The 12,282-nt window shown below is 37.3% G+C and overlaps 1 protein-coding gene across 3 annotated transcripts in view; it reads right to left on the bottom strand.

The window, feature by feature from the left end:
- Positions 1–12,282, bottom strand: part of LOC101742268 (dynein heavy chain, cytoplasmic) — a 66,370-nt gene that overhangs the window by 3,373 nt on the left and 50,715 nt on the right. For all 3 annotated transcript variants that reach the window (XM_038018329.2, XM_062674720.1, XM_038018331.2), the window contains 14 exons: positions 12,065–12,238; positions 11,107–11,327; positions 10,193–10,361; positions 8,961–9,135; positions 8,424–8,541; positions 7,637–7,850; positions 5,481–5,553; positions 4,801–4,922; positions 3,473–3,658; positions 2,890–3,018; positions 2,130–2,241; positions 1,586–1,680; positions 699–827; positions 143–331 (listed from right to left, as the gene is read on the bottom strand). In XM_038018329.2, coding sequence (XP_037874257.1) covers positions 143–331; positions 699–827; positions 1,586–1,680; positions 2,130–2,241; positions 2,890–3,018; positions 3,473–3,658; positions 4,801–4,922; positions 5,481–5,553; positions 7,637–7,850; positions 8,424–8,541; positions 8,961–9,135; positions 10,193–10,361; positions 11,107–11,327; positions 12,065–12,238 — 2,106 coding nt within the window. The remainder of the gene's footprint in view (positions 1–142; positions 332–698; positions 828–1,585; positions 1,681–2,129; positions 2,242–2,889; positions 3,019–3,472; positions 3,659–4,800; positions 4,923–5,480; positions 5,554–7,636; positions 7,851–8,423; positions 8,542–8,960; positions 9,136–10,192; positions 10,362–11,106; positions 11,328–12,064; positions 12,239–12,282) is intronic.

The following is a 12,282-nucleotide window of genomic DNA, read 5'->3' as shown; positions in this document are numbered from 1 at the left end:
GCCCACTGAGAAGATTCGGCCGGAAACTCAGTGGGCTGTGTTTGTTAAATTACTCGCCGAGCTCTTCATAGCAAGCGACTAGTTCGACGAGAACGATGACTCTGTTTCATACTGTATGTATAATAGTGTAATATTTGCATACCTGCAACCTCTTAGCAGCGACTGCATCTGCCACCTCGGCCAGCTGTGTGACCCTCTGTGCAAAGTCTCCGATCCACTGCTGCACCGTGCAGCCGCGGGCCACGGCGTAGCGGCGCCACGAGGCGGGCAGCATGCCGCGCACCAGGGACCCCACCATCGCACGAGTCTCGTTTGTTTGTTTCATTTCGCTCTATACATAGAAAAAACACATGTGTGAAATTTACACGTGGTAGAAGTGAAACCTTCAAAAATTAAAATACAATTATCCTAAATGTCTAAGTATATGTAAAATTTTGTCATTAGTAAATAATTGCAAATCATCTTTTATAGTATGAGGTAGCGCCCTCTGTGAATTGATAGTAAAAATATCTAATACAAATAGTGGTCTCTTTGCTAGAATGAGACATCAAAAAAGCGTTATGGGCACGTAACTGACATTTTTATAAACTAAATAATGATTACCTAGTTCTTTAAGTTTTTTTTTGGCTTGACAATTTTAATTATCAGTTACCACATATTACCTAAACAAGGAAACCAATGAAAACTTTTTAAAATACCTGACAAATTAACATAACGTTGCGCAGATCGTGCAGTACTTGCTGCAACAGAGACGCTCCGGCAGCGACCTCACGTTCGAAGAACCGGTACAAAGGATCTTTGATATTCTCCACTGTACGGCGAAGAGTCTACAAAAAAACCACATAAGTTTAGCTTATCACTATCACTACATAGTATAAAACAAAGTCGCTTTCTGTCCCTATATCCCTATCTATGCTTAAATCTTTAAAACTACGCAACGGATTTTGATGGTTTTTTTTTAATAGATAGAGTGATTGAAGAGGAAGGTTTGGTTTTTTTTAATAGATAGAGTGATTGAAGAGGAAGGTTTATATGTACTAGAGGTCCCGCAGTAGTCGAAATTCGACTATAATTAATTGGAATTGTAAGTTTGTATACTATTATGATTGTATTTTATACTTCTATAATCACAATTTTCGCCAAAGCTACACTATAAAAAAACATTAATAAAGACAAACAATATTTAATCTATTCTCAATTTGACCACAGACGTCGACGAATTTTGACAATAAATAGTATGCATGCGTGTGTGCGTCAAATACATGGTATATAGTGTGTGTAATGTTTTCTTTATTGATTTAATGTATCTTTTATGCATTATTAAAAAAAATATTAGCATTGTGCACTTCTACTCTATATTATTATTCTCTATAAGTGTAGAAAATTTCATACTCTTCCTTCCACGTAATTTTCGTAAAAAGGGATACAAAGTTTTTGCTTCACGTATTAATATATAGATAATAACCTTCATTAAATAGTGGAGAAATCAATAATAAATTACAGTTTCGGAAGCGAAAGTGTCGCTAGTAACAAACCTTAGTCAAAGTTATTTAACGTTACTACCAAATTATAAAACCAATATTACCGGAAGTTCTTTAGGCAGTAGTTGCAGCCAGTTCGCTGCTGTTTGATGTAAAATTTTCATCCAGGCAGGTCTGCCATCACCAAGTACAACCGAACCTACCAAAATAAAATTTCATTAACTATATGTCCAAACTCAGTAAGATTGCATTTTAACTGTATATTTAACTATTTAAATTTTGTTTATTTTTTTAATTTCAACTAGCTGAACCGACAAACTTCGTAGTGCCTCAATCGATAAATAAAAAACCTACACTTTTGTATAAAATATACTTAAAACAAACAAAAGGAATCCGTCCGACGCGGGACACACCAAAGGAAAAACAAAATTGTTATTTTTATTTAATTCCAAGCATTTTCATATTTATCTATCCTTTTAAATCTTCTCTGGACTTCCAAAAATAATTCAAGACCAAAATTAGCGAAATCGGTCCAGCCGTTCTCGAGTTTTAGCGAGACTAACGAACAGCAATTCATTTTTATATATATAGATTACGTTTATTTAAATTGTTAATTTAAAAAAAATGTAGGAATGACAAAATACGTACTGGCGTCGTTGTCCTGAGTGGCAGCACTATAGGCCAGCTCTTCTTCATCTTCAAGTTGTTGCATTTTCAATAATTTCGATACAAGGTCGCTGCCTTGTGTAGTCAGCAGCACCTGAACCAATAATATAGGTCAGTAATTGTAGAAGCGTGCATGTTCTAACAGGTATGACGTGCGACTGGTGGTAGGACCTCTTGTGAGTCCGCGCGGGTAGGTACCACCACCCTGCCTATTTCTGCCGTGAAGCAGTAATGAGTTTCGGTTTGAAGGGTGGGGTAGCCGTTGTAACTATACTTGAGACCTTAGAACTTATATCTCAAGGTGGGTGGCGCATTTACGTTGTAGATGTCTATGTGCTCCAGTAACCACTTAACACCAGGTGGGATGTGAGCTTGTCCACCCATCTAAGCAATAAAATAAAAAAAAAGTCCAGTGCAATCACACGAACAAGACGCGGTTCGATCCTTAAGCCTTTCATGAGCGACTTCCATAAAGTAATAACGTTTTCTCACGTGAAATCGAATCCATAAAATTATTAATAAAGATTAGTTGCAGTCCGGTTTTGAAGGTAAATTATTAGTAATGTCTTCGGGGCTTTACTTCGAAATTCAGAATTTGAAATTGAATGTGCTGTATATACAGGCTAGGATGACTTAACAATGGTACGATTTCGTTTATCCTTTTACACTGAAAAAACGGAAATACTAACTCTGACTATATTTTGAAATTATTTGATTGATATATTTGATTATTTGATCATACCTTCTCAGCGTTGTTGGGTAGTCCGAGCCAGGACGGTGTTTGTCGATCCGATAGTTCTTCGATCCATTTCAGGAAGTTGTCACGACGGTTACCGTCGGGCATCGTGATGTGACGCTGATTGCCAGTAGCCTGTAATATAAAAAGCGACTTCCTCAAGAAATTGATTTATTCAATGTAATTCTTGTCGACGACATTATTATACTTCTTATGTTTGGACTATACTTAATTTAATATTATTGGTGGTTTAATATTATTACAGGTGGTAGGGACCTCTTGTGAGTCCGCACGGTTAGGTATCACCACCCTGCCTATTTCTGCCGTGAAGTAATAACGCGTTTCGGTTTGAAGGGTGGGACAGCCGTTGTAACTATTCGAAGACCTTATAACTCATCTCATGGTGGGTGGCGGCATTTACATAGTAGATGTCAATGGGCTCCAGTAACTACTTAACATCAGGTGGGCTATGAGCTCGTCCATCCAAGCCATAAAAAAAATTAATAATAGAGTATTCATTACAAATATAGCATCAATTTTTAATTTTTAATAATTTGATGTTTAAATATAAGTTCTAGATAATACATACCCCATCAACATTAGCTACAAGGGCGAAATCGGCTTCAAACGATTTAGGCGTGAACAGTTTGGACAGGAACGACTGCAGCAGACGTTGGTCGAACAAGTTGTCAATTTTCCCTCCGTATATACATTGTGACAGAAGCGTAACTAAAGCTTCCCACGGCACTTTCTCGGGAGGAAGATTGGTTCGGCCCTGGAAACAAAAAAAAACGACTTATGAATTATGTTTTCCAATACATATGTATTTTATTTACAACAAATTCTTGTACATTTGTGAAAGGTTGAGAAAGCATAATTTTATTTGAAATAAATCATGGAATTCTGATACAATAAAACCCATCGATTACATCAACGGTTTAAATATAGGGTTGACAAGTTTAATATCGAAAGACATAATATCCATCAGATTTTTTTATTTTAAATAGATTTTATGGGTCCGAGTGCGTGTTTGTTTGTTTAAAATCGTAAGGCATGACATTCAGAATAGATTAGAATTGACTTGAAGGACTCAAGTCATAGTGCTTTTAATACAGTAAGTGATACAGTCGTTTTAAATAAGTACAAACTTTTCTTCGACAGTTCTGTTATCCAAAATGGAAACACAATTTACGAATCAATTGATAAAAAAGTTTTCAAACATGGTGGCACCGTTAATTACAAAATAAAAAGGCGATTTATAAAGTCAGTTCAGCCGTTGTAACCATACTGCGACCTTAGAACTTATATCTCAAGGTGGGTGGCGCATTTACATTGTAGACGTCTATGGGCTCCAGTAACCACTTAACACCAGGTGGGCTGTGAGCTTGTCCACCCATCTAAGCAATAAAAAAAGTCACCGCCGTTGATGTTCGGACGAGAGAAAGAGAAAGTGCGAAAATCATCATTTTTTTTTTTTGTAGGATTACTGGGGGCCCCGAGGCCTTTCCAGTTTCACCAGGACAGGTAGGCGAGCAAGGCTCAGCCAGGAGGGGTGGGATATGCTAACAGCCGCCCGAGCGCCTCCGAAGGAGACATGGCAACTCAAGAGCAGCTGCTTCGCGAATGAATCTACTACCGGATCGGCTTGGCGATCCGCTAAGAAGATCTGGCGAGAAACTCAGTGGGCTGATGCATGGGTTAGGTAGCTTTGTCGAGTTCGACAAGTACGGTCACCGGGATCCCCAAACCTGCTCCTAGTGTTATAGCTGAAGGCGTCTCATAATTCTCTTGTGTCACGTCAAAGATAGCTTTATTGGTATTTGCTGCGTTCGTATCAGAAATGTGTATCATCAATATAGCAAACATCATTGACGTGTTTTTTTTTTCAAATTCATATAATTTAGTGTGCATGTTTACCATGGCAGTGGCGTCGATCCACGTGTCGAGAGTATCGCACGCGACGCGCAGGTCCGACTCGTTGAACTCGTAGTACTTGGCCCAGCCGAGCGGCACGTAGCGCAGACGCTCCTGAACAATACCTGGGTACAGAAACATGTGATTTATGAGAAGTCATTTTTTTTTATTGCTTAGATGGGTGGACGAGCTCACAGCCCACCTGGTGTTAAGTGGCTACTGGAGCCCATAGACATCTACAATGTAAATGCGCCACCCACCTTGAGATATAAGTTCTAAGGTCTCAGTATAGTTACAACGGCTGCCCCACCCTTCAAACCGAAACGCATTACTGCTTCACGGCAGAAATAGGCGGGGCGGTGGTACCTACCCGTGCGAACTCACAAGAGGTCCTACTACCAGTGATTAAGTTTATTATCTAAAGGCTGTATGTATGATTGAGAAGTATTTTTTATTTGCTCAAGTTTTATATTTGGTATCTTAACGGAAAAGCTACGAACCACTTTGTTTCTTCTACATGGCTCTATAATATATTAGAGCTTATTCTAAAAATTATTAATCAATAAATTTGTATTATTCAAAATTAGAATACGGAAAGCTTACAATGGGCGCAGTGAAATAGTTATAAGTAGTGAATTAAAAAAAAAATCGAAACTGGTAATTATTAACACAATTAGGATTACCGTGGAACCAAGCCAGCAAGAAATAAAGTCTGGCACGTTCTGATGGTGGTTTCATCATTCGAGCTGCCGGTACCTGTAACAATGAAATTATTAGTTTGTTAACTTGACAGAATATATTATGATATGATGATTATATATAATAATAATTTGTCGTCATACTAAATAGTAAACAAATATTACGTATATAGAAAATCGCATGGTATTACACTCGCAAAAGTAGTAGAGGACATGGGCTACTCTCCATACACTGCACGGCCCACTAAACGATGTTCAAGGACAGTAATGAAATTAAGTTTAAATAACAGACTACAGTAGAATTCATTTACAACGACTTCGCTTATAACGACTAACCGCTTTTAACGACGATAATGATGACTCAAGTTAGGTTTCATAGTTAGGTACTGAGAAAATATAACCATTTAGTGCGACTCCGTTTTAAGCGACCAACTGCTTTTAGCGACCCTTAATTATGAATAATATGATGATACGTCCGGTTAAAACGACGCACAATGTTTTGTTTACATAACCTACCAATACCTCAGCGCCCCAACTTCACCCCGCCCTTTTATTGGCGCGTGAATCACAGTTAGTGCTTGTCACTTGTTATGACAAGTTCTTAAAGCTCGACAAAATGAGTTCTATGAAGCGAAATTGTTTTACAATTGAAGAAAAAACCTGCAATATTACACCGAGTGGAAGCCGGTGAATCAAATGCAACCCTCGCAAAGGAGTTTGGCGTATCTCATTCTTCAATATCAACAATAAAGAAGAATAAAGATAAGATCGAGCCGCTGTTTAACGCCAATGTTTTAAAATACAAACGTGTAAGGACTTCTACTCATGAGTCGGTGGATAAGGCATTGTTACAGTGGTTCAAGCTTCAGCGCGACTGGGGAATAACCGTGAATGTACCTCTGCTACAAGAGAAAGCAATTTTTCGCTATACAGTTAGACATGCAAAATTTTACATGCTCCATGAGTTGGATAAACATATCTTCTTAACATAATGTACTTAAGAAATAATCCTGCCGTTTTGTACGTCATCCGGTTAGTACGACATAGTTTCGCCGGTCCCTTGAAGGTCGTTATATCCGGATTCTACTGTATATATCCCTTTTATTATAAACAAATTAAAATCAATATTGTTCATGTGGATACAGAGAGAGATATTTAAAAAATAAGATAAGATTTTTATTACAAATTTTTATTATTATTAAATATAAATATATGGAGATGTATGGAAATGGTAGTGCAAGGTAGAGGGGGAAGAGGTCGACCGAAGAAGACATGGATGGAGTGTGTGAATGACGATATGAGAGAGAGAGGAGTGAGTGTTGAGATGACGGCTGATAGAAGAGAATGGAAGAGAAAAATTAGCTGTGCCGACCCCACATAGTGGGATAAGGTGGAGAAAAAGAAGAAGAAGAAATATATGGCAACTCCTTCAATATTATCAATGTAGCTTAGTCATGCTAATTTTTTATTATTTATGATTTTAATTATCCCACTATTAAAATACCCTTAAATTTTATAATAAGTATGTAAAAAAAAATGTTTTTTTCTATAGATATTTCATTCGTGTCCTTGAGAGCACTAGTAGCTGGGCTGAAAATGGCCCATGTTCTTTACGTCGTATATTACTTTTAGTGAAGTATCACACGGATCGATAACACTATCATTCCTAATGTTGCGAACTATTTAAATATAGCAATTAATTATGAGGCGGCGTGAATTTTGTCAATGGGCTTTGGTAAGCACATAGCACCCGTAGGACCGTACATGTCCATTTACAAATAACATTAGAAGATTTTTTTGAATCTTCAATATTTAAATATGTTGATAGATTCTTAACTTAAAAAAAACAAACTTAGAATTTAAAAGAATTATTAAAAAAATTCTAAACTTGGAATAGAAATTTAATATAAATGATTAATACAAATAGAAAAATACTTTATTTTTAAAAGCGAGTCAAAACAATACCATGATTGGAGTCTCCTTTTAAGCGTGCAAGCCTGTATTAGGATTACATAATTGAATTCGGTGTTTAAAAAATTGAATTTGAAGTTTATAAAATTGAATCTGAAGTTAAAAGCCTACAGAATAATGAATATGATAATTATAAAGAAAATAAAATATTATGATAGCAAAATACGTACAGTGACAAAAGTCCTGAGCAGGTTAGCGCGGATGCCGGGTGGCGGTTCGAAGACCAGCACTCGTCCGGCCCGCAGCAGGTTCACCGGCAGTTTCGGGTTGATCTCCGTCGTGAGGAACAGCCGGAAGTTCGGGTGGGGTTGCAGCGAGTGGAGTTTCTTCTCCAGCTGCACCAGCCACACCGGGGCGAGATGCACGTTCTTCAGCATCACCCAGCTGGAATATACAGAGCGATAAATTTATTTATTTACTTCAGGAACCAAATATAAGGTATTATTTATGAATAATTTGGTATTAAGCGCAACAATTCTCATTGATTTGATGATTCGCGGGCCACCTCCTTTACATCTATACTAATATTATAAAGAGGAAATATTTTCTTGATCTACTTATGAAACAATTAGACAGTATAACCGCACTTGAAAAAAAAAAAAGAGGAAAGATTTGTTTGTATTGAATAGGCTCCGAAACTACTGAACCGATTTGAAAAATTCTTTCACTGTTTGGAAGCTACACTATTCCCGAGTGACATAGGCACACATCTTTTTTGAAAAAAATTAGGGATCTTTACTAAAACTCCAATGATGTAACCCAAGGTGTAAAAAAATATTTAAAATATTCTTTACATCGCGTGTCCTGCGATAACTATTGATGATAGAATAAAATATTGTACTACGACTTTGTGGAACACATTATTATTTACAAAAAGTGTCGCGACAGCATCAAGTTCATCTTCAGAGAAACGTTGCTTTTATAGATTTTAAGAACAGAATAAATAAAAAGTCATACCGTCCGGTTTTGCAAGCAGTGTTAATCGCTCGCTCAGCTTGATTGAATCCTTCAGCAGATCCGATGGCGATACTCGATAAAGGCTTGTTCAATTCAGTCGCCATATCATCCACGCGACCTGTGACATTCAATTGTTAACAACATATTTAGAACTATTGAAATTTTGCTTTGCATTCTTAACCCTTTGGCTGCCACGGAGGTCACCAGTGTCCTACGTGACGCGCTAAAGTAATTATGTCGATTTCTGTCTTCGATCTTCTTACTAAGGCACGGGAATATCTAGTAGACTCTGGGAAAGACGAATCCGAAGATACTGAGAATGAACCATTTCTAAGAGACCTAAAAACTAAAACATACATTAACAAACAAAATATGGAAACGTTAGGTAATCTAAGCGGTTAGTAACAGAAATCCACATAATTACTTGAGTGCGCCGCGTAGAGCATCGGTGACCTACATGGCAGGCAAAGGGTTAATACGTTTTCAAGCTTTAATGATAGCTTTCTAAATTATAAGGCTGTAGAAAGAAAATTTTACCACTAGCGTCATATCCGGGCACGGAGCACAGTATGGCCGGCGTGGTCGCGTTCAGTTGAGTTTCGGTAATGGACGCGAGATCCAGCTCGGTCTCTGCTTTAGCCATGAATCCGGCGCCGAGGACAGCCGCTGCTAGTTGTGTGGCCGCAGCGATCACACGGTCTGGTCGGAACGCCTGTCGAATCAATAGTATACATTTAAAAAGGCACGTAATATTAATATTAATCTTTTTTTCGTTAAAATCGTTTTCAATATAATCTGTGAATGTCTATGTTCATCAGATGACTGATGATTCCGCACGCACGTATGTTAAGTACTTGAATTAAACACTGTAATCTATCACTACATTAGGAAGATGCCAAATGTCAAATTGTGAATTATAGTATGTCATGTTTTCAACCATTTTAGATTTTGGTGATATTCGGTTCTATAATCCAGTATCATGTTTTTTTTATTGGTTAGATGGGTGGACGAGCTCACAGCCTATCTGGTGTTAAGTGATTACCGGATACGAACACTGTTGCATCACTAGATACGAATGCACCGGACGTCTTATCGTTTTGGCCACGACGACTAAAATTAATTGTTCCTGTGATTTGTAATATTTCTTGTTTTCAACTATTTTACGGTTACATTGGTTTCTATATTTATTGAAGTGAAACTTTTTTAGAATCGTGATTTCAAACTCGATGAAACGAAAAAATAAGTCCATAGAGACACAAACACATAAATATATAGGATTCAGCCAGCGAGAGAATGAGATAGAACACATTATACGTGAAGTTAAAATATCAATTCACAGAGGGCGCTACCTCATACTATAAAAGATGATTAACAATTATTTACTAATGACAAAATTTTATATATCGACGCTTGAAAGACAAACGTGACTAAGCGACAATGCGTGAACTTTACATTAGACTAATTTAAAGTTGAAATACCTGAAAAAATTCTATTTTAACGAATCTAGCTGTAGGATTGAAATGATTTTAATAGACCTAGAAAAAATTTTTTTTTTGCGCATCGAATATGGTTATTGCCTATCATTTATGTACAAAGCAGTTATTGTCGCTTAGTCACGTTTGCCTTTCAAGCGTCGATATACTTATACATTTAGGATAATTTTATTTTAATTTTTGAAGGTTTCACTTCTACTACGTGTGAATTGCACACAAGTTTTTTTTTATAATAGTAAACACAGGATCAGGACAGCGTTATGCTAGTGTCGCGACCTGTATGAGCAGCAGGCGGTACATGGCGAGCGAGTGCGGCGCGGGCGGCGCGGCGGGCTCGGAGTCCCACAGCGTGGGCACGCACTGCTCGGGCGCCGCCTGCGACAGCCACGCCGACAGCTCCGGCAGCTCGCCAGCCTTCTCCAGCAGACGACGGAACACTCCCAACCTGGAATGTTTTGTATCACGTTACTCACTAGCCCGGCAAATTTCGTAGTAGTAGTTATCAATCGATAAATAAAATACCTAAATTTATGTATAAAATAAACTTAAAACAAACAAAAGGAATCCTTCCGACGGGGGACACATCAAAGGAAAAACAAAATTGTTATTTTTATTTAATTACGAGCATTTTCATATTAATCTACCTTATAAACCTTCTCTGGACTTCCACAAATAATTCAAGACCAAAATTAGCTAAATCGGTCCAGCACTTCTCGAGTTTTAGCGAGACTAACGAACAAAAATTCATTTTTATATGTATAGATTGTAATACTTAGTCATATTTCATTATTTATATTATTTTCGCCATTGAAGTGCAATATATTAATGCCTATCTCATCTCGAATGGTCACTGAATACACTATATTTTACTATAGATAAATACTAAGATCCGCATGGTATAGTATTGTTTTAAGATATATATTATTATTATATATTTTAACGATTACTTACAAAACAGTAAAATGAAGTTATTTATTACGAAAAACATAGCAGCAAATGTGATTTATTTATTTATTCACACATACAGGGTGTGGCATAAATCTTATCTCATATATATATAGAAATTGTGTGACTGTGTGATTAAGAAAATTAAAACCAATAGCTCATTTAACCAATATCGATTCCTTGTCTGTGTATATTTAATGACCTTTAGAAATGACTATATCTATTTTGATTGACAAATATCTAACCTGGAACTGAGTCTGGCGGCGGCATCGTGCTGCTGATGCGTGAGCGGTTCCGAAGGCGCAGTCTGAGAGACGAACCCTTCCTTGCCTCGCAAGAACACCGGGAACGACTGCTCTAGGGTATCCTCGGCTCCCGTGCCCTTCAGATGTATGCGGCACAGCAGCAGCGCGAAAGTGAGTCTGTCCGTGTGCAACATACCACGGGCTACACGCTCATACACGACCTGTAACATAACATTTGCTAGGTTCATTTATATATCACTGTTTTGTTATTGATCAAAATATACTATCATGGTAAAATTATAGTGGTGGTAGGACCTCTTGTGAGTCCGCACGGATAGGTACCATCACTCCGCCTATTTCTGCCGTGAAGCAGTAGTGTGTTTCGGTTTGAAGGGTGGGGCAGCCGTTGTAACTATACTGAGACCTTAGAAGTATCTCAAGGTAGGTGGCGGCATTTACGTTGTAGATGTCTATGGGCTCCAGTAACCACTTAACACCAGGTGGGCTGTGAGCTCATCCACCCAACTAAGCAATAAAAAAAAAAATTAAATTCCCTACACTTATTGAGATAATAGTGAAGGTGTGCAGAAAGTTAATAGTTTTTAAATTATGCATATAAAATACATTTAATCATAAAAAAATATCATTACATACACTACCATATATTTGACACACACACGCATGTATACTATATGTTTATTATCAAACTTTTCTTATGCTTAGTGGTCGTATTGAGAATAGATTAAATATTGTTTGTCTTTATTAATATTTGATTAAAGTGTAGTCTTGGCGTAATCTGTGATTATAGAAGTATAATAATCTTTGACAATAGAATCATAATAGTGTAAAAAGTTATTATTTAAATGAATTATAGTCGAATTTCGACGACTTTTAATTCAACTAGTGGTCACTAGTTGAATTAAAAATATTATTCAGTTCATAATAACACAAAACATACCGCGAACAGTTCTTCGGTAATGATTTTAAGCCTCGCCGTATAGTCGGTAACGCCGTTCAGCAACGGACATATCAGCACGGAGCTGAATATGTCCAGGAACATCTTCAACGAGTATTGATACAAGAAGTGGATCTGGTTGAGGGAATCCATTGTGAAGTAGATGCTGCTGCATGCCTGTATTAAAACAAAGTTTTTATTAAAGAAAAATGTCGCATACT

Source organism: Bombyx mori, chromosome 21 (genome assembly GCF_030269925.1).
Source record: "Bombyx mori chromosome 21, ASM3026992v2".
In the NCBI taxonomy this organism is placed as follows: Eukaryota; Metazoa; Arthropoda; class Insecta; order Lepidoptera; family Bombycidae; genus Bombyx; species Bombyx mori.
This window is presented reverse-complemented; position numbering and strand designations above follow the sequence as displayed.